The 26827-nt window shown below is 38.4% G+C and overlaps 1 protein-coding gene across 19 annotated transcripts in view; it reads left to right on the top strand.

Moving 5' to 3' along the window:
• The window catches only part of SYNE1 (spectrin repeat containing nuclear envelope protein 1), a 503306-nt gene that overhangs the window by 184330 nt on the left and 292149 nt on the right, over positions 1–26827 (top strand). For all 19 annotated transcript variants that reach the window (XM_024997066.2, XM_024997067.2, XM_059889951.1 and 16 more), the window contains 14 exons: positions 2989–3147; positions 3328–3536; positions 4529–4637; positions 6713–6877; positions 8440–8607; positions 10046–10216; positions 11028–11168; positions 14957–15117; positions 17045–17195; positions 20317–20544; positions 20929–21027; positions 22861–23048; positions 23444–23567; positions 25773–25939. In XM_024997066.2, the coding sequence (XP_024852834.1) occupies positions 2989–3147; positions 3328–3536; positions 4529–4637; positions 6713–6877; positions 8440–8607; positions 10046–10216; positions 11028–11168; positions 14957–15117; positions 17045–17195; positions 20317–20544; positions 20929–21027; positions 22861–23048; positions 23444–23567; positions 25773–25939 (2240 nt within the window). The remainder of the gene's footprint in view (positions 1–2988; positions 3148–3327; positions 3537–4528; positions 4638–6712; positions 6878–8439; positions 8608–10045; positions 10217–11027; positions 11169–14956; positions 15118–17044; positions 17196–20316; positions 20545–20928; positions 21028–22860; positions 23049–23443; positions 23568–25772; positions 25940–26827) is intronic.

Genomic DNA, 26827 nt, shown 5'->3' with positions numbered 1-26827 from the left:
CTCTTGAGAGTCCCTTGGACTGCAAGGAGATCCAACCAGTCCATTCTGAAGGAGATCAGCCCTGGGATTTCTTTGGAAGGAATGATGCTAAAGCTGAAACTCCAGTACTTTGACCACTTCATGCGAAGAGTTGACTCATTGGAAAAGATTCTGATGCTGGGAGGGATTGGGGGCAAGAGGAGAAGGGGACGACAGAGGATGAGATGGGCTGGATGGCATCACTGACTCGATGGACGTGAGTCTCAGTGAACTCCGGGAGTTGATGATGGACAGGGAGGCCTGGCATGCTGCGATTCATGGGGTCGCAAAGAGTCGGACATGACTGAGCGACTGATCTGATCTGATCTGATATATACACATAGATGTGTGTGTATATATATATATATACACACACGTATATGTTGGAGGTTTTCAAGGATTTTGCCATCTGGCTTAGCTTGTTATTATCTGAAACATATAGATGAAAAGAATTTATTGGTTAAGGATTCAGTGATGAACAAACCATAATCCTTTCCCCCAGAGAGCTTAGAGTCCAGTAAGGGAGATAATTAGTTGCAAAATAATAAAAGTACAATATATAATAAGTTCCAAAAAGTGTAAGTAATACATTGATGAAAGCTTTGAAAGAGAGAAGTGGACCACTTGGACAGCAGACAAGAATAAGGCAGGTAATTAGTTTTGAGCTAGGGCCTTAAAAAGCGGCAGAGATCTGGGGGCGGCAGGGAGGAAGAAAGCGAGCTGGAGGGTGTGCCAGGGGCACGCAGGTTCCACTGGGCTCAGTGTGACTGGAGCGTCTTGTGTGGGCTTGTTGCGTGGAAGCCGACTTCAGAATCTGTATGTCAAGGGAAGCAGCTGTAGGTGACGGGACCCTTTGAAGGTGTCATCCTTGGGGCAGACTGGAGGAAGCTATGCTAGCAGCAGACTCACAAGTGATGCTCTAAGGAATTTCATGCTCTGGTGAATTTCATATGTGTTAGCTGAAGGAGTCATGAGATCCAGACTGGATCACTCTCCATCAGGTTGTGTCACTTTCTGGATTTTGTTTTCTAACCTCAGTAACATAGGCTAAAAATTTCAGCCCTTTGCATAAGAAAAACACAATTAAAGAAATACCTTTTAAAATAGATAACCAACAAGAACCTTCTATATAGTACAAGGTACTATAATCAACATTTTGTAATAACCCATAAGGGAAATAATCTGAACATATATATATGTGTATATATTTATATATATATGTATAATAATTGAATCACTTTGCTGTACACCTGACATTGTAAATCAGTTCAGTTCAGATCAGTCGCTCAGTAGTGTCCGACTCTTTGCGACCCCATGAATCGCAGCACGCCAGGCCTCCCTGTCCATCACCAACTCCCGGAGTTCACTCAGACTCATGTCCATCGAGTCAGTGATGCCATCCAGCCATCTCATCCTGTGTTGTCCCCTTCTCCTCTTGCCCCCAATCCCTCCCAGCATCAGAGTCTTTTCCAATGAGTCAACTCTTCACATGAGGTGGCCAAAGTACTGGAGCTTCAGCCTCAGCATCAGTCCTTCTAATGAACACCCAGGACTGACCTCCTTTAGGATGGACTGGTTGGATCTCCTTGCAGTCCAAAGGACTCTCAAGAGTCTTTTCCAACACCACAGTTCAAAAGCATCAATTCTTCGGTGCTCAGCCTTCTTCACAGTTCAACTCTCACATCCATACATAACCACAGGAAAAAACCATAGCCTTGACTAGACAGACCTTTGTTGGCAAAGTAATGTCTCTGCTTTTGAATATGCTATCTAGTTTGGTCATAACTTTCCATCCAAGGAGTAAGCGTCTTTTAATTTCATGGCTGCAGTCACCATCTGCAGTGATTTTGGAGCCCCAAAAAATAAAGTCTGACACTGTTTCCATTGTTTCCCCATATATTTCCCATGAAGTAAATCAGTTATGCTTCAATAAAAATAAAAAAGAAATACCTTTTTACTTGCTAAATTTGAATTTTTTAAAATAGATGCTTACAGAAATCCAAGCTTTTAAAGATGTCTTTGAGGTTTAACATTATGAAAAATGTACTGTGGAATAGAGACTAATTGAAGGCTGTATTTTATTTTACATAGACACACACACACATACATTCAACTCTCTGAGATATAATCTGTCCTAGTCTTTCCAAAGCCTTAACTCATTTCTCTCATCAGTTATTTCAGTGTTTTATGTTAATCTTTTAAATGCCATAGGAGACAAGTAGGCTAAAAATAAATTGTACAACTAAAGGGAATGATGAAGCTTATACTTGTATTAAAGAAGAATGTAAAACATTTCCCATTGTCAGGGTGCCATTGTTCGTGTGCTGGCTGGCTTGTGTTTTCTTAGTGTATGCTCCAAGGAAAAGAAGAGATGATAGGTGGTCAGAGCCATGGGCTGCTTAATCCTGGCTTTTTCAATAATAAAGTTTCCTTGCGCACCCCCTCAACCCCTGTGTAGTGAACATAATATCTGTCCTTCCTACAACATAGGGCTGTTGACAAAATTTAAAAGGACACGTGCCAGGGAGAGGGAATATGGAATCAGTATGTGATTTAGAATCAAATCCAGCTTTTGTACTTAACCTTGAGCCTCAAGGGTCTGATCTTTAAAATAGGAATATTAATACCGTATAGGGCTATTAAAGTTAAATAGGATAATCACTGTGGAAACACCCAACTCACAGCAGGCTGAAAAGCTTGGCTGTGGTCCTGGTACTTGGAAAAGTACAAAGCACAGAGTCTCAATGCTGATGATAAGGGATTAAGTCACATTTGTCCTAAGCTATCCAGGTGTCTCAGTGGTTAAGGATATGCCTGCCAATGCAGGAAAGGTCAGAGAGACAGGTTCAATCCCTGGGTTGGGAAGATCCCCTGGAAGAGGAACTATCTCATATTTTCTGCCACTTCAGTGGGAAAGGTACATGATCAGGAATGGTATCCTATTTTCCGGATTCTTCCTATGGCATGCAGGATCTTCAAGCAGAAGCTCCATATCATTTGCTTCACCTGAAGATTGAGGTGGAGAAGAACAGGTTCTTAGCTTCTGTGGAAGAGTGCAGAGCTGAGCTGGACCGAGAGACCAAGCTGGTGCCCCAGGAAGGCAGCGAAAAAATCATCAAAGAGCACAGGGTATGTCCCAGGGAGTCCCGGTGTCCCTTCAAGTATATCACTGATGCTTCCATTTGGGTCTGAAAACACTCAGTAGCTTATATACTTTATACTGCTAGACTAGATGGGAATCAGCCATGAAAATATGGCAGTATTGTGTGGATTCTCACAGAGATCATATAAATGTTTATTGCTCACTAGATCTTCTTCAGTGACAAGGGCCCTCACCATCTCTGTGAGAAAAGGTTACAGCTCATTGAAGAACTGTGTCTGAAACTTCCAGTCCGGGATGCAGTCCGGAACACACCTGAGACCTGTCACGTGACCCTCAAGGAGCTCAGAGCTGCTATTGACCGCACCTACGTGAAGCTGGTGGGAGACCCAGACAAGTGGAAGGATTACACGAGCAGGTAGTTGTGGGTGGCTCCCCCGAAGGACGTGGTCTCTCATAATTATTTTAATTCCGACATCGTTGCAAAACAAGTCATGAAATATGTTTCGTCTTACTCAATGAAGAAAATCAGATGGTATGGATTGTATACATGCTCTTGTACAAAAATGCTTCATTGAATTTAAAGAATGAGTTTCAGTTAGAAAACTGAAACGGGGCTTCCCTGGTCACTCAGCTGGCAAAGAATCTGCCTGCAATGCAGGAGACCCCATTTTGATTCCTGGGTCAGGAAGATCCCCTGGAGAAGGGATAGGCCACCCACTCCAGTATTCTTGGGCTTCCCTTGTGGTTCCGCTGGTAGAGAATCCACCTGCAATGTGGGAGACCTGGGTTCGATCCCTGGGTTGGGAAGATCCCCTGGAGAAGGGAACGGCTACCCACTCCAGTATTCTGGCCTGGAGAATTCCATGGACTATACAGTCCATGGAGTTGCAAAGAGTCAGCCACGACTGCCTTTCCCTTTCCCTTTCAGTCCGAAACAAGAGTGAAACACATTACTTCCAGGTGACCCAGATGTTGTCTCTTTGAATCAGAATTAGGCAATCTCTTTCACTCTGATTTCCTCATGTCCCCGCCAAAGGGACTTCTGCCTCTTTGGGTTTCTGTCTCTAGTGGAGACACATGAGGACAGACTTCAGGTGTACCTTCCTCACTTCCATGTGCCCAGACTCTGAGATGCATTTTCCTCCACCGCTGAGCTCCATCTGCTCTGCTTCCCCTTTGGTTCAAGTGACTGAGCCCAGGGGTAGCCTCTCCTGCCTTGAGCTTCATGTGGCAGGAACCATTGCTGGGAAATTTGTTAATCAGTTTGCTAATGAGTTGAAAGAAATGTGTTAACCCATTTTCTCATCAGTTGATTATCAAATGTCCATGCATAAACTCAAAATAGAAAATGTATTCTAACCCTGGGGATATTTTCTCCCTTTAATAAGAAAATATCTGTTATTTCAGAATTTCTGAGTTCTCCTCTTGGATATCTGCAAAGGAGACCCAGTTAAAGGGGATTAAGAATGAGACCATTGATACTGCTAATCAAGGAGAAGTTAAATGTGCTCTGGAGGTAAGTTCTGGGCCACTTTTTTTGTTACTAGAAAATAACTATTAATAAAAAAAATAACGGCAACAGTCCAACTGATGTCTTGTTTTCTTTCTATAAAACAATTGACTTCCTGAAAATTGTCTTAAAATAAGTCTCCCCCTGTTACTGTGGAGAGCTGTAGGTAGGGGTGTTCTCTATGGAATCATTGTTAGCTCTGAGATTTAGTCATGCTCAGTGGTGCTTCTAATGCCTCTTTAGCTAATGGGGAATCTTGCGAGGAAAATGGTATTCGTGGGCGTACAACACAGTGGAGATCAAGAACAGTCATGGAAAACAAGAACACTGCAGGTTTTTGTACATTTTCAGCCACTCAAAAGCTGGGTTACAGAAGATGAGAGAACTGGGCATGGTCTCTAAGCATCGTTTCTATGTCACTGGCATCCTGGGTTGGATCAGTCCCTGTGAGCGTGGGTACTGCCTGATAAACCTAGCCAGGGCGACAGAACCTCAGGCCTGAATCCAGTTTGCAGTCTGTGAATGGCACACAGCAACCCTCTCCCTCTTATCCTGGCTCTTGGCTTTGTAGACACATGCTGTTGTCGATGTTATTTATCTTTCGGTATTTCGAACCACTGCAAGTCACAGAGTTGTTCACGAGAATATGTTGTGTTGTTTAGTTGCTGAGTCGTGTCTGACTCTTTTGCGACCCCATGGACCTTAGACCACCAAGCTTCTATATCCATGGGATTTCCCAGGCAAGAATACTGGAGTGGGTTGCCATTTCCTTCTCCAAGGAATCTTCCCCACCCAGGAATTGAACCTGAGTCTCCTGCATTGGCAGGCAGGTTCTTTACTGCTGAGCCACCAGTGAAGCCCTGATAAGAATGCATTTCCCTTCTATTCCCATCCTCTGATTTTCATTTTTCCCTATTAAATTTATAATCCCTTGACATGCTAAAAGTACTCAACAATACCATGTCCGTCTGTAGACAGATGTCTATGTTTGCTCTTGGTTGCTGTTATAGTACCAAAAAGTTCACATCTCGGAATGAAGAAAGCATTTGCTTCTAAAACCAACTATTTCCTCTCTAGGTACTGGCCCTGTAAGACCCTCTTGTAGCAACACAAGCAGTCAGAGTCCACAGCTCTCAGCTACCCAAAGCAGGTGCAGGAGGGAGAGGCAGCCCCAGGCACCATTCCCCTGGTCCCCAGTCCTACAAATGCTGATGCCTAGGGTCTTTCTGGTATCATCTTAGCCAGTCAGTCTTCTCTTCCTGGTTTAGAGCTGAGCTCCTGTTTGTGCACCTTACTATCTGGGGTATTGACTTACAAAAACCAACCAAAGTAAAACATAAAATATGAGCTAATGAAGTTAAAATAAATCTTTGTGCTCAGCTGCTCAGTTGTGTCTGACTCTGTGGCGCCATGGACTGTATCCCACAGGGTTCTCTGTCTGTGGCACTTTTCAGGCAAGAATACTGGAGTGGGATGCCATTTCCTACTCCAGGGAGCCTTGCCGACCCAGGGATCAAACCCGCATCTCTTGTGTCTCCTGCACTGGCAAGTGGATTCTTTACCACTAATACCATAAATCTTTAGAGCATCCATAATAATATTCACCAAATAAATTCTTCAATAAAAGAAACCCACTAATTTAAAAAAGGACTCTGTCACTTTTTTTTTTTTTTCCAAAAAAATACACCGTTCATTCCAGCTCACAGAAAATAAGGTGAAAAAGTATATGTTATAATTTCCAGTTCTGGTGTCACATATTCTACAGTACTTTTGGAAGCATCTTTGTTGTGATCAAGGAAATATCTGTAAATATGTAGATAGTTACGGAGGGAATTTTTTGGTGTAAAGAACACTGATTTTACACATCGGGTTTTGGCATTGAGGAAACAGCTCCTTCTAGCATTCATAGACTTCGGTTAAAGACGTGAACAAAAAGTGAAATAAGTAGGCACTGTGTTGGTGAATGAATTTCTGGCTTCTCTGCCTCCGTGTTACAAACCTTCTTAGGTTGAGTTCTTTTGTGCTGGAAAGTTATGATTCACAGTTTTATTTTGCCCATCAAAAGTGTTCTTTCATTCCAGGAGATCAGAAGTGGTATTACCAAAAAAGGGGAGACTCTCAGCTGGCTGAAATCCAGGCTTAAAATTCTGATTGAAGTTTCTTCTGAGGATGAAGCCCAAAAGCAAGGAGATGAGCTGGCAAAATTATCTAGTTCTTTCAAGGCTCTCGGGACTTTGTTGTCAGAGGTAAGCTATTTATTCACACGCTAAACAGAAGCTCTGGCTGAAGAGTCTGGAAGGTTCCTTTGGGTTTCAGTTTAACAAATAATTTTATTTAAAATGTGTATTAATTGTTTAAACCAAATGGTTATAACAAACACTTATGTATATGAAGATTGGTGGGGAAGATGAGCAGAATCTTTGCTTTGGTAGTCTGTGCCATTACTGGATATGTTATTAATAGTTCAGGTTCACCGTCTATGTTTAAAGTGCAAAGCTTCTAAATCCATACTTTTACTAGAAGCATTATTTCATGGTCAGTTTCAGGTAAATTACAGAGGTTAAGAACCCAGGTTTGAGAGTCAGACAAGCCCACTGGTAGAGTTTAACTCTGATACCCCATTTCCTACTTAACCATGAGCTTAAAATGGATAAAAATACCCCAAAAGTTAACTTCAAGAATTGAATGCAATACTGTATGTAAAGCACTTAGTACAGTGCCTGAAGTGAAGTGAAAGTCACTCAGTCATGTCCGACTCTTTGCAACCCCATGGATTATATAGTCCCTGGAATTCTCCGGGCCAGAATACTGGAGTTTTGGGTAGCCTTTCCCTTCTCCAGGGGATCTTCCCAACCCAGGGATCGGACCCAGGTTTCCTGATTGCAGGCAGATTCCTTACCAGCTGAGCCACAAAGGAAGCCTGTACAGTGCCTGGAACAGAGTAAATAACTGATGCTGTACTGTGCTCGGTTATCTCCAACTCTTTGGGACCCCATGGACTGTAGCCCACCAGGTTCCTCTGTCCAGGGAATTTTCCAGACAAGAATACTTGAGTAGGTTTCCATTTCCTATTCCAAGGGATCTTCTTGTCCCAAGGATTGAAACTGCATCTCTTGCATCTCCTGCACTGTCAGGAGGATTCTTTTACCACTGAGCCACCTGGGAAGCCCAAGTAACTGATAGCTAATAATAGCAACACGTTCATGTTGAGCCAGCATGCTAGTAAAGTCTCTTTTAGGCAAGATCTACTCACTTTAAACTTCTTTATATACATTTCAATGTTTATAGTCCTTTGTATACTACACAAGACCATCTATTTCATTTCTAGTAAGGCCACATTTGGCTTCCCTGGTGGCTCAGCAGTAAAGAATCCTCCGGCAATGCAGAAGCTTCGGGAGATGAGGGTTTGATCCCCGAATCAGGAAGATTCCCTGGAGGAGGGCATGGCAACCCACTCCAGAATTCTTCTCTGGAAAATCCCATGTACAGTGGAGCCTGGCAGGGTACAGTCCATAGGGTCGCAGAGTTGGACACGACTGAAGCAACTTAGCATGCACGCACAAGGCCACATTTACCCTTAGCAATAATATTTTTACTGACCAAATTGTCCTACGAATCTGATGACTTTGTATTTGGGAAGATAATGTAAGAATGTAAAGTACAGCAAATAGGTATCAGGATTTCTTGAAATTGTTTATAAACTTGCATAGAAAAAATAATCATTTGGCTGACATAGTTCCCTGATTCTGAAAGATCTGAAATTCTCTATCCTAATCTAACAGTTTGATTGATTTTCATGAAAATCTAGGTTGAAAAGATGTTAAGCAACTTTGGAGACTGTGTCCAGTACAAAGAAATAGTCAAAAGTTCCCTGGAAGAGTTAATCACTGGCTCTAAAGAAGTCCAGGAAGAAGCCGAGAAGATCTTGGACACTGAAAATTTGTTTGAAGCACAACAACTACTCCTTCATCACCAGGTAGAATGCCTTTTTACTCTGGGGCATTTATGCAAAGTTGATTAGTTACTGAGAACCAGACAGATAAAGAGTAAGGCTCTCCACTGACTTGAGCGGGGAAGATGGGGAGCTTGGGAAGGAACTCAGTCAAATAGTTAAAAGAACTTGGCACTTCTGTTCTCTTTATTAAATAGTAAATATTTCAGAATATCTTGCAAGAAAAATTCTTAGCCAGTGTGATTTGATGATACCAAAATGCTCAAGGAATATTGTGGAAGGAAAATTGATTTAGCTATGAAAACTTTCATAAAACACTAAATTATCCTTTTCTTAATAGAGAAGGAAAGCATAAACAAACTGTCTCATATTTGAGATGACTATTTATTATGTTACAATCTTTGATCTTCAGTTTACAACTTTGAATACATCCTGCTTTGGGAAATTATAACTAACATGAAGTACCAGTCCTTTCTAAAGAGTGTGCTCCCACAAAGGATTAAAACTGAAGCTAAAGAAGCTCTGGTACATGTATTGATATTTAACAATTTTAATCAGCTTTACTTGTCAAATTCAACAGAAGTGAAAGTATGATTCAAATTAATCTAATGGCAGAATTTTAGCTAACTTAATGTATAGGAAAATGTTAAGTAGTTGTCTATGTAACAATATATCGAAATGGAAGTTGCATTGAAGTAGCTGTAAAAGAGCAGCCTTTAGACTTCAAAAAAGTGCTTAGTGCCATATTGTTCTCAATCTCTGGTGAAAGTGTTGTTTGGGTTTCAGTTTACTTTAAATCAGAGAAATATGAAATTATAGATATTCACAGTAATATGTTAATATTAAAACTCTTCATTTCTTGAACCAACTGCTTGGTTATATGGTGTGTTTACTCTGTGAAAATTCAAAGTTGTATTTTGAGATCTGTGTACCATTTTTGTACATCATACCTCAATAAAATATTTATTTTAAAACACATCTTTCCTCAGATATCTTAGCATATTAATAATACTGAATATACCTTGGGCTTAAATCTCTTCATATTAGCATTTGTAGAACATGATTGATTTTTAAAAATTGGAATTGGGGCTTTGTGTTTTTAGGCAGAATATAGTTCTTCAAGGAGAATTATGTCAAATGAATAGTTTTGCCAGATTCCATCTGGGGTATTGCACGAAATATTACATGTTATCTAAATCTGCACACAAAACACTCAGGCCAAATTAATTATGTTGTTTCCCATTAAAAAATATAAAATATTTATAAATAATGCCCATCTTTGACTATCACAGAGCCTTCATTACCATCTTAACTATCCATCTTACGTTTAAAATGCAGTTTAGGTTCCTGCTCAGGAGATTTTACCTTTCTGTACCTCCATTATAGCGTGGGTGTTTATGTCCCTACTTAGTTGCTTAAGAGAGTTAACATTTCTATCCATCTGTTGAACAAATGGTTCCAGCAAAAGACAAAGAGAATCAATGCAAAGAAGAAGGACGTGCAACAACAGATCACGCAGGCTCAGAAGGGAGAAGGTGGGCTGCCTGGGCGAGTCCAAGAGGAGCTGCAGAAGCTGGAGAGCACCCTGGACAGTGTGGAGCACAGTCGGGAGAAACAGGAGCGCCGCATCCAGGTAGGAGACCGGAAGTTACATTATAGGCTGCATTAACTTCCGGGTCATAAGTTACCTCTCCTACTAGCGGGAGCAAACATTTATTTTACCTGCCTCTGATGTGCCAACGTTCTGTTAAACACTTCCATGAGTGATCTCTTTTAATCATAGCATCAGCTTTGTGAGATGGGTACTGTAATTAACACATTTTTCAAGAGTGGATGCTTAAAAATAGAGAATTTGAGGCTCTTCCCTGAAAATCGATAATAAAGCTAGGGTTTGAATCCACTCTTGTCTGAATCCAGAAATTTGTTGCTGGATAATTTCACTTTTCTGGACAGTCCAACAGTCACATCTTTATGATTTGTTGTGCCCTTAACACATACAAGTTAATGTGTTCTTGGATTTTTACTTCCACCTATTGACTGCCCACTACTATTTCCGTGTCTCTTCTTTCTCCCTCCTTCCTTCTGTCTCTCCCTTCTCTCTTCTGTCTTCCCTTTATCCTTTATTTTCTTGAGACACATTGAAGAGTTTCTTTCCTTTGTCCCATACCTACATTAAGTAATATCCTTGGATTCATAGGGCTTTGTAGCAGATAGAAAATTTCGAGTCCTGGGCCACATATCCTTTTTGTAGGTGAACTGAGACTCAAGAAGGGAAATTCTTATAGAAGATGTAAGGATGATCTTTAGTCAGTGTAGTCGTTTGACAGTGGAACTGAGAGTTAACTGGAAGTTCACAGTCTAACAAATGAATGAAAATGTGACTGTATTTTGTGAGGCATTCTGATAATTCATAACATGATATATTGTTATTTTTTCAAATTCAGGTCACATTAAGAAAATGGGAGAGATTTGAAACAAACAAAGAGACAGTGGTCAGATACCTTTTTCAAACAGGTTCCAGCCATGAGCGCTTCTTGAGTTTTAGCAGTTTGGAAAGCTTATCTTCAGAATTGGAACAGACAAAGGTATATTGGCAAGACCATATAGTCCTTTGGTACCCTTAATTCCCATGAAAAGCTGTTTCTGCTTCATCATGTCATTAATTATTGTAATTATTCATTTAGTCAATTCTTATTCTTTGTGGTTCACTCTTCAATACATTGGTCAAGTCACTCTGGGGAATGAAAACATAAATAAGATTTAAACATCAAGATGTAAGAGAAAGTTTTCATTAAAGTGGAAAATTATTAGTTTCCTAGTAGATGGAGAAAGTTCTAAAACCTCTTTCTGAAGGCAGTGATATTTTTAACTGAACTTTGAGGGGCAGAGAAGATACAGAAAAGCAGAGTTTGGGGCAGAAAACCAGCATTCCTGTAACAGGAAACACCATAAAGTATTAAAGAGTGAGAAATGGGAATTCGCTGTTGTAAAGTACAAACAGAGAAGTGAAGTTTTAAAGGAAATTTGCACTGCATCACAAAGATTATTGAAGGTCTCTAGCATTACTCTCTACCCTTAAAGTTTTGTAAGAGTCACATGACCAGAAGAGCTGTACTTTAGGGAGATGAGTTTTTAATCTGGTGTAGAACTTTGAAAGGGTATAAGTCTGCAGTCATGGGTTCTAATTATAAAGTCATTCATTGCTTGTGTACATGAATAGGAACGTGAATTAGGGTAATGGGGATGGCAATGGATATATAAGGACAGATATAAAAGGAACAGAGCGAAAGAAGAGAGGATGATACCCAAGGTTCTAAGCCTGACAGAGATAATGGTAGCAAGACAGGAAATTGGGTTAGCTGTTAGTAGAAGAAGATGAACAAGTCACATTTACTATTTGCTGATCTAATTAGTTGATGGCTATCATTTTCTTTAATCACCAAAACAGTCCTTAGAGATAGGTACCATTATTAATCACATTGTATAAATGAGAAGATACAGGGTACAAAATTGTTACTGAATTTATCCTAGATCTTGGAATTACTAATTGGTGAGGCTGGGATTCAAGCTCAAGAGCTCTGAGTCTAGAGCCCATAACCTCATATATAACTATCATATTTTCATTAAAACTGATCTACTTTACTGGTTGTTTCTATATGCTGCTGCACACGCATATGACAGCTGGAATAATTGTTCTCTGTTTCTTTGTTTACTTGTTAATACAGCTTTCATACCTGTTGTAATCCTTGAGTGGCTATACTGAGGAACTTGAGGGTTTTCTGTCTGCCACGTGTTTATAGCAATGTCGTGTTTAGTCTTCATAACAAGGTTTTACTGATGAGGAAATGGGAATTCAGAGTTTTGTGGCTCAAACACCTAGGAGTTATATGGCTGAAGACCTAGCTGATGTCAGAATCCATTCTCTCCTGCTGCTTCCTGCCACCACTCATGTCTTCTTGGGATTTAGAGATAAAGCCTTATGAGAGTATTCTAGTTTTATTTAACTTGGTTTTTATCAGCATCCTTCTGTGCTCCGGATTCCTCTGCACTGTGCTTTCCCCATGTGTAGCTCCCACAGAATGCTCTTAGATTGAATGTGTATTTTTGTTGTTGTTCAGTTGCTAAGTCCTATCTGACTCTTTGAAACCCCATGGACTGCAGCATGCCAGTCTCCTCTGTCTTTTACTGTCTCCCAGAATTTGCTCAAATTTATGTCTACTGAGTTCATGATGTTGTCTAACCATCTCATCCTTTGCCACTCTCTTCTCCTTTTGCCTTCAATCTTTCCCAACATCATGGTCTTTTCCAATGAATTAGCTCTTTGCATCAGGTGGCCAAAATATTCAAGCTTCAGCTTCAGCATCAGTCCTTCCAATGAATATTCAGAGTTGATTTCCTTTAAGATTGACTGGTTTGATCTCCTTGCAGTCCAAGGGACTCTCAAAAGTCTTCAGCACCACAAGTTGAAAGCATCAATTCTTTGGAATGTATATAAGCATTTTCAAACATAACTCTGCCTTCTCCATTTTTTTCTGGGTTCTGAAAAACACCAGGAGGAAAAAACACTATTTTACACTTCTGATTTTATTCATGGGGTTCTGCTGTTATTCACAGTTTCACAGTTGAATCTGCAATGACTCTGAGTTCACATATAGTGATAGCATTTAATAATTTAATAAATGCTTATAACCACAGAATTTAATGTTGTGATAGTACATACTGTATTTTAGGATATTATAAATCTCTCTGTCATAAGGAAGCTGTACTTACTGATCTTTTATTCTTTCAAATTGCAGGGTACTTCTCTGAAGTAATGTTGATAATTTCTATGAGGACGTTAAATCTTTCAAACATGAAGATGCAATAGTATTATGTAGTAACTATCATATATTGCATTTTGTAATAATTCTGAGAGATGCTATGTAAGAAAAGGCAGCTATCATAAGTTTTATTTTACAAAATCATTTACATTACCTATTTAAGAGAGAGGAGTTTATGATCAAAATGTAAACCTTCTCTGATATAATCCAGGAGAAGAAATGAGATGCTAAGTTACTCAAAATTGTCTCTGGGATTACCTTTCCTAATTCAGTATTCAATACATTTACCTGGCAAAATTGAGACAACTAAAATTTACTGATACCTCAAATATATTAAGTTAATTTTTGAATTAAGGCGGTTCACTATTACTGAAAATCAGTGTGTGAACTTCATAAATGGTTTTGTCCTCAATTTTATGTGATGGACATTAAAAAAATGATAATAGGTGCCTGTCAGAGTGCCAGGTACTTAAAAATGAAGTTGCTAGTGAAATGCTAACAGTGACCTTAGTGAGAACAGTTTACTATCTGCATTTTATATAAAAGAGCCTGAAAAATAATTTGTCAAAGTCAAACAACTAGTAATTAGCAAATCCAGAATCCTAGTTCAGGTTTGACTGGTTCAAAATTTTTCTTCTTTCCCTTGTGTAGTATGTGGATATATGGTAGATAAGATTTAACAGCATCAAGATCAGTTTATAGCTCTTTTCAGAAAGCTAGTTAACAAAATGTTTCTTTAAAGATCAATGATACTCTGTAATGACCAAAATATTCTTCAGTTAAACAAACAAGTACTTATAGGCAGTGGTCTAGAGGTCTGTTATCTTTATGACTGAAAAAAAAAAAAAAGCAATCACTGTTGCTGCTGCTGCTGCTGCTGCTGCTAAGTCGCTTCAGTTGTGTCCAACTCTGTGCGACCCCATAGACATCAGCCCACCAGGCTCCCCCATCCCTGGGATTGTCCAGGCAAGAACACTGGAGTGGGTTGCCATTTCCTTCTCCAATGCATGAAAGTGAAAAGTGAAAGTAAAGTCGCTAAGTCATGTCTGACTCTTAGCGACCCCATGGACTGCAGCCCACCAGGCTCCTCCGCCCATGGGATTTTCCAGGCAAGAGTACTGGAGTGGGTTGCCATTGCCTTCTCCAGTCACTGTTGACCATGGCCTAACTAGCCTGCAATAAGCTGATATAGGCATGCACAAGTTAATTATTATCATGCAGCTAAGAATTTTAAACAGTAAACACAAACCAGGTGACCATTGAGTCAACGTTTTTTGGGGAATTGTTGGATAAATATGAAAGTCGTTCTCTAACTATGAAGGTCTGGTTGTGGTTTCACTTATATAAAAAGAAAATAATTTAACAAAATGTCTATTTTGGCCATAATGAAAATGTCTGTTTTATTGCTGAAAGTATCATATGCCATTATTCATACATGTTTGAATCTATCTATTCATCTCTCCATCTATTCTGGTGAGACTGTATGTTCAGTTTATTTGAGGGCAGAGTTTAATAGAAGAGGCTGCCTTTACAATTATAATATCTTTTTTTAGGAGTTTTCTAAACGAACAGAAGGTATTGCAGTCCAGGCTGAGAATCTTGTGAAGGAAGCTTCAGAGATCCCACTTGGGCCCAAGAATAAGCAGCTGCTTCAGCAGCAGGCCAAGTCAATCAAGGAGCAAGTTAAAAAATTAGAAGACACCCTTGAAGAAGAGTATGTGCTTGACAAGTCCTAGACTTTCTTCTCTGAGATTGTTTCATAACGCTCTTTCCTGTATATTGTATTCAAAACATTATTTTAAAATCAAAGTGTTTGTGTATTTCAGCATGTTTTGAGGAAGCAACTTGCAGTTCAAAAGAAAGCATCGGCAATAGAGAATCCAGCATCTATAAGTGAGGGACGTGGTTTTTGCATTGTAAACTGATTCTGTTCATGAGAAAGCCATATCTATAAAATTCAAGTGGCCTTCATACACTGGAAAGGAGAATCTCAAAAAAGAACCAATATTTAAAATAATTTTTTTTACTGTGTTATTCTGCTCTCACAAGTTAGAGGGAAGGGTAGATTTTTGGTTGTATAGATTCTAGGTCTAAACACATAGACCAAGCATCTCCAACTCCAAGAAGCTCACAGAGTTTACTTACAGTGCCTCAATATTCAAATTGTCACTGATTGTATGCGATTTCCAAAAATTAACTTCAAAAATATATTTTATTTTTAAAGATTTAATGTTTAAATATCTAAAAGAAATTATAGTTTGGCCTGTGGTATCCTGTTATGTACAAAACAGACACACACACAAATTTGGAGGGGATAAACATATGGCCAATAACCAAAATAATATGGCTTAACAGTTCTACTTGAAAGGTTATTTAGTGGCATATCACCAACACATATTGTTTTTAAGGTATAGGGCATAATTTCTAAGATGGGCTTTAAAATGCAAAATTTGTTTTTAATACTATGAATATCTTAATATTTTACATTTATCTAAACTTTAAAGTTTGTTAAATAATTTACTTAAAACAAATTGTGACTTAAAACTTTAAATATTATCTATTGGGTAGAAATAGTAAAACAGTTTATTAGAAAGGAAGCTACATCTATCTATATTAGAAATATCCTTTTGAATCTGTATTTCATTAAAAAGTTGCAATATATATAACTTGCATTACCTGTGCTGATGAGAACATAGGTATATCCAGGGTATACATTTGAGATTGCAATATTATTGAATTTGACAATCACTGATGCCATTGTATTTTCCTGATGTCTTCAAGTGCCTTTTGGTAAACAGGGAAATTCTTTTTTTTAACCCAAGGACTTAATAGTTGAATGATATCCTCTTATTCTAGTCTTTTTCTAAACTGAAAGCCATAATCTCTTGCTTAGATATGTATAATTACCACATGGTTATATATACATAATTAATATAAACTGGGAACCTATAGCTGGAATTTTATTCACTAGATTTATTACAAATAAAGCCCAAGTTGTCTAAAAGCAGTTAGGGTGCTCATGTACAAGAATTTATAAAGTCTTTTGGAATCAAGATCATCCAGACTCTAAGAATAGCTGAAATTGTGATAGATAGTAGATTGCAGGCTTCACTCTAATAATAGAAACAGTTCCTGCATGACAGCATGAGATTCAGACTACAAGCTCTATCTTGATTCATAGAGATGTATTTTAGAAAGATCTTTGAGTATAAAGCATCACTAAACATCTCTCCTCTAAGAGCAAAAGGACCGTATTGACAAAAGTGGGACTGTTAAAAACGTTACGTGCTCTGTAATCAAGGCGGGCAGTTTACTAACATAAGCCTTGGCAACTGCTTGTCACATGCAGTGTTTAACTAGATTATACCTGGATTCAAACCGTTTGAACCCAGCAGTATTTTCTTCAAAGCACAGTTCCGTTCGTAATACAGAGTAGTGCTACCTCATTCTCAGAGGAGACAGGAAGACTTGAGGACTGACTAATTCACATCAAAGGTGCATTTTTTTCCCCTGTTATAATAGTTTCAGCTTCGATGGGGTCACAGATGTCTTCACTATCCTTTCACTTGGTGATTTGAAGGGAGATGTATTTTTCTCTATTAAAATACTGCATTTTATTTACTTAATCTGGTTAATTTTAGTATTAAAACCATGGAAATGGTGAAAAACAAGTGGGATCATTTTGGCACTAACTTTGAGACCCTGTCCGTCTGGATAACTGAGAAAGAAAAAGAACTCAATGCCTTGGAGACGTCATCATCTGCCATGGATACACAAATCAACCAAATTAAGGTGACCTGCTCACAAGTTACATTTATAATCCATCTCTAGCTTTTCAGAGCACCTTTCTTATGTTTCGTCAAATGCTATCTGACCCCAGGACAAATCTTTCATTGCTATGTGACTCTATTAAAATTAAATTTACACAAAATGCTGAGCTAAGAGGTCTTGACTGATACTGGGCAATGCTTAATAGATGGAATTATGTATTAATACTGACTGACTTATGCATTCAAAGTCATTCTTGTGTGCAATATCATTAAAATGTTTTTATGGTTACATTATTCTTTTCCTTGATTTTGAATTAGCGCCATTAGAGTCCCCTGTTGATAGGTTTATATGCCATGAAATATATTCATCATCTACAACCTTACTACGTAAGAACAAGTCTAAATGTCTAGCTTAAGTATTGGTAGCATTTACCCTCACCAACCACAAAGAAGGGTTCAAGAAATTGCTTTCTTTAGGTGAAGCAATCAGATTCCATTGCTTTAACGCTGGCATTTATGACGCCTTTGGGGGCATGGACCAAGATGATCTGAATGCTGTCCCACAGTTCTCAGATAACCACGTGTATAAGCTATCATCATCCACTTCATTCAAATAGCGTACCAAAAAAAAAAAAAAAAGAGCTGAAAGAAATGAATTCTGAGTGTTCATTTCTCTTTCTTTTGTGCTATTTTTACACAACACATTTTCAAACTCCAGCCACTTCTTTTTCTGTCTCAGCTCATTTTTTTGGAATGGGAAAACCCTCTGCCATTTCATTCGATTAAATATAGTAAAATGAATAACAAGGTGAGGGAACGTTTCACATTATGACTCAGAAGAAGTCATTGCCATGTGCATGGTGGGAGGTGCAATATGGTTTAGCTAAGATTACATGCTGGACAGACTGCCTGTCAAACACCTTCTGCAGTCAAGGGCATATGGAGTTTGGTGTCTGCAGTCTAGCTTATGTCCTGCGTGATACACCAGGAAAAACAGATACCCAGCCATTAAAGAATATCCAAGAAATATGTTTAATTTTTAAAACTGTTTGTAAAGATGCCATTTAATCATTTCCACTAAATTCTAAGAAAACAAACAATAGTCCATTTAAATAGTTTCATCTCAAAATTTTTCTTTCAAAAAACTTTGACATAAACCCTTTTAACTAGTTTATCCTTTCTCTAAATTCACTTTTCTATTTTTGAAACCTTAATTCCACAACTTCTGAAATACATCAGTAATCAAAAGTATCACATTGTTACTCTTTAAGAAACAAAATAATCATGTATTTTAAAGTGTATAAGCATTCATTTGTGGATTGCCATGCTATCAAGCTAGAAATACATTTTAATATTCTGATATGGCACTTTGAAAACTATCTAAAAATGAATACGAATAACAGGAAAAAATATATTTGCTAGAAATAAGCAAAGATAGAGTTGAATTCATTGTACAGTGGAATCGTAAGTTCATGCTCTATTTCCAAACAGAAGACTGGCTTATAGGAAATATTCAAAATATGTTAACACCTGTCATAGTATTTTCACTTTAAAACAGTTTTAGGATTAAAATTAATAATGCATTTGCATGTTACCATGAAGATACCTATAATCTCATTTTTGTTCTTTATTACATGCTGTTCCAGATTGACTAATTTCTTATTCATTCCTAATTGATAACTCTAAAATTATAAGAACATTCAGTGGGTTCATCTTCCATCTTCTCTTCTTGGACTGGAATTTTTTCTGCCACAACCCAGCAGCATTATTATATAGTTAGCATCTATGAATTTGTTAATGGCATGTGTTATGCTGAAAACCAAAAATTTTGATCTTTACTAAGATTATTTCACTAAGGTGTTGGAAGAGCCTACTACAACTATTAGCACATAAAAAATTCAAAGTATATTTGTTGAATTTTTGAGTAACTTTTCCAGAAAAATCATCTTAAAAGACAGCAAAACAAAGATTGTATCAATGCTCAAACAACAAGCGTCCATTAGCTATATCACTTTAGTCACAAACATAAAAATACAAACAAATAAATGATGTATCCCTGGCACTAATCTGATGCCAGTTATTTCTGACTGTCTTCTCTAGACAGAAGTTATTCTTACTCTGTTGCTTCACCTGGACAGAAGTCATATATTTTTCTGGGATAACAGTATTTTCTATTTAAATTATTTGGGTTGAAACTTGTCAAATTATTTGGCTTTATTTTGATTGAATTATTTGGATTTTTTCTCAGAGAAATAGTTTTTCTCTTATACATAAGTAAACATCTATGTTTATAAGAAACTTCTGTCCCCAACACACACACACACATACACACACTGAGTTCTTTCGCAATTCTCAGTACTCTTTCTGTATTGGCTAATAGATAAAATGTCCTCCTGCCCCAAACAGAAATCATAGTCTGTAGGTTCTTGACTGTCAAGTCCCTAGCTAGTGAATAAAGCAGTGATTCCCAGAGTGGATTCCCTGGGTCAGCAGCAGTGTATCACCCCAGAAGTTGTACAGCTGCAAAGTGGGCCTCACCTTAGACCCAGTGAGTCTGAGTCCCTGAGGATGGGGCCAGGTGACCCTAATATATTCCGAATTTGGACATTATTGGCATAAAGATTAGTTGATAAACTTTAAAAGACTGGGTTGAAGCAGAAGCAGAAAAATTTTTTAGCTTGGTAAAATATGAAAAACTAAACTACATTCTAGGAAAATTAAATGTATGTCAATGTTAGCATTCCTATGAGTTTGGGAACATACTGCTTCCCAGGCCAATTGGTCAAAATTCTCAACTCACAGAATAAGAAAAGAACTTTCTGAATCTTCAAACAGACAGTAAGAGTTCCTGGGACACATTCCTGCTGCTTTCACTTCAATCAGGGTGGGTGTTTCTCCTTACTCTCCAGCCAGAGAGCGCGCCCACTGTCAGCGTGTGTCTTTCCGACTTTGTCTGCCTATCCTTTCCAAACTAGGTCAGGGAACCCATGGTGTGTGTTTGTAGCTGCTCTACAATGGCACAAATATGTTGCAATGCCAGTTAAGGAAAATTCTGCTGATTTTCTCTCTGCAGATGATTGTATCATTTCAGGAAGGCAAGCTTGCTCAGCCTACCTTGTCATTTTTCTTGTTTTAAATATTAGGTCATGATTAAGGAAATAGAAAGTGAGATCAGCAGCATTACAGGACTAGAAGAAGAAGCTCAGTCTTTTGCTCAGTTTGTTACCACTGGAGAATCTGCTCGCATCAAAGCCAAGTTAACACAAATAAGAAGATACTGGGAAGAGCTCCGAGAGCATGCACAGAGTCTGCAAGGAATAATCCTGGGACATTTATCTCAGCAGCAGAAGTTTGAAGAGAATCTTAAAAAGGTAAGAATTGGCCCATGCATGCTAAAGTTACCTATTTCACATTGCATTTTATAAATCACCCAGAAATAATGGAATGAGGGAAAAAGACACAATTTGCCAGTTCCTTACCAAGTTGTCAGTGATGCTTGAGTGTATAATTTGTATGTAACCTTTTTGGGGAGAATATAAAAATGTCATTATATATTGTGTTCAGAAAGATCTTATGGCTTAATTAGATTTCTTTCAAATAGTGGGATACATTGATTTGGGTTGTTTTTTTTTAATTTATTTTATCATCACATTGAAATTTATCCCCAAAAGATAAGCATGCTGTTTCCCCAGCAACCTTTTCTGCCTTGAAGTATGTCTTCCCCACCATATTTTCATATTTTACCAATGTTTTAGATCCAGCAGTCTGTGTCTGAATTTGAAGATAAACTTGCTGATCCAGTTAAAATATGTTCTTCAGCTACAGAAACATACAAAGTTCTCCAAGAACATATGGTAATAGCATGTTTCAACATTTCTTCTTATTTGTCTGCTCAGAAATGTGATGATTCCTGTTTGAAAAGAAAACAGTAAATATTTCTATGACAGTTAAATTTGAAAAAAAACTGTATATTACTTGAGAAATAATATGATCAAATATATTCACTTCATATACTACAAGAAATATAACTATACAAATAAGTTTTCATTAAAAATGTTTGTTAAAAAGTAGTCATTTAAGATATATTTTTCTCATAATTAAAACATGTAGCTTTTTCAGATTTATAGCTTTAATAAATCCTCTTACCTCTTGCCAACATTATAAAAAATGAAATGTACAGAAAAATATGCATATATTTGCATAGCAGATTTCAGATTTTAACCCAATACACTCAGATGTGCAAAGACTATGTACTCACTGATCTTTTCCTCAATGGCTAGCTTTTTTGGTCTGGTCCCTGAACTGGTAATCACTGTGAATGTGAAGTCGCTCAGTCATGTCTGACTCTTTGCAACCCCATGGGCTATAGCCTCCCAGGCTCCTCCATTCATGGGATTTCCCAGGCAAGAATACTGGAGTGGGTTGCCATTTCCTTCTCCAGGGGAATCTTCCCGACCCAGGGATCAAACCCAGGTCTCCTGCATTGCAGGCATTCTTTATGGTCTGAGCCACCGGGGAATCCCCCCACTGTGAGATATGTCGCAAAGCAACAGATGCTTCTGGCAGAATTTAGAGGACGGAGCAAAGCAAGGGGACATGGCAAAGAAATATTCGCAAGAAGCGTGCTCGTTAACACAAAAAATATGCTGCTGTTGTTCAGTCGCTAAGTACGTCTGACTCTTTGTGACCTCATGGACTGCAGCACCCCAGGCTCTTCTGTCCTTCACTGTCTCCCAGACTTTGCTCAAATTCATGTCCAACAAATATATATATGTGTGTATATATGTGTAGCACATTTATGTATACATACAGTCCTTATCATGTGTGCATGCATGAAAACATATATGTAAACGCAGAGAAGGGGATGCAGTAATAACAAACAGTTGACAAAAACACAGCTGGAATGGCAAGTGGAATTTATATCATTTGAATTTTTATGGTAAGAAGTACATTATTTTGTTACTTATACAATTTCTTAAGAAATAACCCCCAAATGAGGAAAAGTAGGAAAATCGGATTTGATGGAATTGTTTTAATAGATAACTAAATTAACAGTTGGAGTACCAGAGAGAATAATGCATTTTTTTTTTTTAACCATTTGGATTTCCTAAACCAAGTTGTTTTTCTCTGTCTTGACGTTTTGACCTATAAAATGGGGCTAATGAAAGCGCATACCTCTTAGGGTTCTTCTGAAGAGTAAATGAGTTAACGTACGTAATGTGCATAACACATCTGCCACATTCTCAGTTACCTTAATTGTTGTTATCATGGATTCTTGACGTCAGCTATGTCAGTCATAACTTCCCATAGATATTTTTAAAGAAAATTACAGCATGTTGCATGTACCTCTTAGTAAAGCAGGAATAGTGTTTTTAAATACTTGTGCTGTATCATGAACAACAATTTTCACATATTACCTAAATCCTTAAGGGAAAGTTAAAATTATCCCAACAGACAGGGACAATTTCTTATTTGGGGAATAGTTTCCAATCTCATCTTTGACTTCTGCATTTATGAAGTAATTGTCACTCTGTCTTGCTGTAAATCACACACAGAGACATTTTTTAGTACCACAACTGTTTATTGTGACATTGGGGAAATGTTTGGTGATAACCGGTCTCAAGGGAAAATATGGGTCTCCTTCCTTGATGCTGGGACTTTATTGCACTCTTTCGCCCTTGCGTCAGGATCTCTGTCAGGCCCTGGAATCGCTGACCAGCACGGTGGCTGCCCTGTCAGCCAGCGCTCGGAAGGTATCCAACAGAGACGCCTCCATCCAGGAGGCTGCAACCGTGCAACGGAGCTTTGAGGGTTTGCTGGGTCGGGCAAAGGAGAGACAGACAGAGCTGGAGAAGCTGCTGGCCCGCTGGCAGAGGTGAGCAGCCTTCCTTCTCCCGTTGGCAGCCAGGGTATCAATAGCTACTCTTTAGTGGAAAATTCTGAACTTTGAGGGATGAAAGCAATCATCCCACACGTAAAACTACTCAACTCATGTGCCTACCATGGGACGACACCGATCTTCATTCTAAGATGAAGTCCCCTAGTTGTGGAAAGGATGCATGTCTGTCTTTACACACAGCACAGATACAAGCACATGAGCAAGTTCATACGCAAATACAAAAGGAGGGGTTTTTGGACTTTCACACCCAGAAAAAATCAACCAACACTGTGGTATTTATCATAGTTACTGAACTCCCCGACTTCAGAAAGGTTTAGTTTTCAAGTATGATAATTTCACAAGACTTTGTTTCTTATCTCCACTTTCCATAGGTTAGAGAAAGAACTGTCGACCTTTCTGACTTGGTTAGAGCGGTGTGAAGCTATAGCCAGTTCACCAGAAGCCGACATTTCTGCAGACAGAGTCAAGGTGGAGAGTGAACTTCAGTCAATACAGGCAAGTTCAAGGAAGAGTGAGGAGAATGAAATGCTGTTTGTCATGGTTGCATTGTAAAAACAAAATCAAGAACCAAACCCTGTCTCCAACTTAGCTTCTTGTTTTTATTTCGTGATCCTGAAGAGAAGAACAGCCCTGACCTGAAGGACAAAGTCATGGTGAACTTTGTGATGACCAATTTCCACAGTATACTAGAAAATCCTGTAGCATAATGTCTGGCACTTGAATATAAATTATCTGGCAGGGGAGTTGAAGGAGAAGTGGGTGGAAACATAGATGAAACAAAGTTGATTCTCAGTGAGTAATTTTTTTTTGGCTGCACTGAACTGCATGTGGGATCTTAATTCCCCAGCCAGGGATCAAACTCAGGCCCCCTGCAATGGAAACACAGAGTCCTAACCAGGGAAATCCCTCAGTGAATAGTTTTTGAAGTTGGATAATAGCTATATTCTTTATACTTTTGTATTTGTATAAGTTTGGGATAAGTTTTAAAAAAAAAGAGAGAGAGAGAGAAGTAATACAATGTAGAAAGAAGTCACAGTAGTGATTATTTTCAAGCAAGACACCAAAAAGTGAATAACCAAAGTACAGGAAATAGGAAGACAAAGAATTCTAGCTTATTACATCTTTTAAGAAGCCAACTTTTTAAACTTTAAAGAATCTCTCAGTATTATGGAAACTACAGACAATGCTACTGATTTCTGGAGATTAATAACTTGCTTTAAGTGATGCTATCTGTGCCAGAAAATTCAACAAGCAAAATTGCTTCAACAAAGAGATTTATTGTGTAACAGATTTGCACCCCAACTTTCTCCCTTCCCCTTTTATAAAACACTTAAGAGGAAAATGGATTCTTTTACTTTTCGTAATTTCTCCTCTAAAAATTCCATCAGTGCACGTCTGTAGCTTCTGGTCCTATTCCCCCAACGTCAGATGTTCTCCTACTTTGACTTTGAGGGTTTCCCATGCTCTTGGTTCTCTTGCCTTTCTAGTTTATTAAACTCAGTTTATTAATGCAGGCAGTAGTTCTGCACTAATCTCTCCAAAAGTCCCTGTTCAGAAGTCTCTGGTGACTGTCCTGTCTGAGTAACCCACAATCCACAATCTGGTGTTTATCTTCTTACAATTAGAGTGTGGGGAAATCTAAGAGGGAAAGTCATTGCTCCTGTTCATAAAATTATCTGCCCATATCAAAATGTATTCTTACGTGTCTCTAAATGGAAAACAGGTCTATTCAAGTTAAAGACCTACAAAAGGGGCTGCAGGCCCACATACAGGAACTGTGTCAACTAAGCTGCTCCCTGCCCCAGTCTGAACCTTCCTTGTACGTTCCAACCTCCTGGCCTCGTGTCCTTCAACTTACTCAGATTCTGCTTTATTATCTTTCCTGGCTTCTGTAGACAGTCCTTCCTCTGATACCTTTAGCAATTTTTCTTTTATCGCACATGTGACCTCCCTACAAAGCGGAAAGAGCATCATCTGTGTGCCACGCTACAGCTGTCCATATAGTGCCTCCTGTTCTGTTGTATGAAAATAAAATGAAGAGCCTTTAGGCTCCCTGCTTTGGCCTAATGTCATCTCTAAACCCAGAGACTCACCGTGTTCCCAGTTCCTAGACTTGCACCTCTGTCACTGTTAGATATGCATTGTTTCTCCTCAGCAGTAGTTATTCTTTGATTCTTTTCACCTACTCAGTTTCTTTATTCTGAAAGAAATTCTACAGCTTCTAAATTTGCCTAACTTAATATAACTCAGACTGTTGGAAAACTAATTCGGGTTTCAGAAGCATTTTTAACATTGCATTAGAGGTTGTGCTGTGTGCTCAGTAGCTGAGTCACGTCCGATTCTTTGGGGCCCCATGGACTGTAGTCCTCTGTCCTTGGGATTTTCCAGGCAAGAATGCTGGAGTAGGTTGCCATATCCTTCTCCAAGGGATTTTTCCCAACCCGGGGATCGAACCCTTGTCTCTGGTGTCTCCTGCATTGGCACATAGATTCTTTACCCCTGAGCTACCTGGGAAGCCTTGCATTAGAGGTTAAGTGGATCCAATTCTAAATCAAGGGATAAAAACTCTTCTTAGCCTGGTCCTAATGACCTCCATTTTTCAAGAACACAAAGCCTTTGGACAACAACTACCTGTGTCATGTGGTCCTTCCTGGTCAGTCTTGTTAGGATGAAATCTGTAATCCATTCTTTTTTTCCCAGGTGCTGCAAAATGAAGTTGTGTCCCAGGCTTCCATCTATAGCAACCTATTGCAGCTAAAGGAATCCCTCTTCTCAGTGGCCTCCAAAGATGATGTGAAAATGATGAAACTACAATTGGACCAGTTGGATGAGAGATGGAGAGATTTGCCCCAGATAATCAGCAAAAGGTTGGGGTTCAAACAAACTTCTAGTATTGCTCATTTTTTTAAAACAGTGAGCATATAAATTAAGAAAGCTTAGTTTTGTTTACTTTTACTTAACCCCATTATTTGAGCATACAGAGAAGAAAACTAATCATAATTTATAAATCAAAGTGCTTAAAACTAGTATTTCAGATGACCCTCAATTCAAAATTTTAGTCTTGCAATCAAGGCAAATGATCAAATTAGTTGAACGATATTAAAGAGAGTAGGATTACTCATGTTTTAATTATTATTGCTCAAGTTGTTTATATATATAGGAAAAAAATGGTAAATAAAATTTTACCTCACATGATATTTCTCAACAGAGGATATGTATTTTTCCCATTCCATTCCAGTATTATAGAGAACAGGAAAATTATTATTATCAAATTAAAAGGAGACAACATGGATTAAATCTTAACTGACTGGATGGTTAACAATTGACATCTACATATTTCTAATATGCCAAAAAACAAGTTTTTGTCTTAAACTGGTATTGATTACCCATGTAATGTGGAAAAAAGCAGTTAACCTTTTTAGTCCATTTTTAATTTATTTTTTCAGCAAATATTTACTGAGTTTTAATGAGCAGCGCACTCTTCCATGTGCTGAGGTTGGCAATGTAAACAGAGTTCCGCTCTTTAACTCTGCGGAGCTTGTATTTGTTCTGTTGTCTATTCCTTCATATATTCAGTTAGCAAATGTTTATTGCGTACCTGTTGAGTATGAGACAACCTATCAGACACTGAAACCATAAAAATCAGTAAAACCTGAGGGCAAGTATTATAGATCAGCGTGGGAATAACAAGAAACCCAATGGGAGGGGAGCACAGGATATTGCAGAAGCCAAGAGAAGGGACATTTGAATGGGTT

This window comes from Bos taurus, chromosome 9 (assembly GCF_002263795.3).
Source record: "Bos taurus isolate L1 Dominette 01449 registration number 42190680 breed Hereford chromosome 9, ARS-UCD2.0, whole genome shotgun sequence".
In the NCBI taxonomy this organism is placed as follows: domain Eukaryota; kingdom Metazoa; phylum Chordata; class Mammalia; order Artiodactyla; family Bovidae; genus Bos; species Bos taurus.
This window is presented reverse-complemented; position numbering and strand designations above follow the sequence as displayed.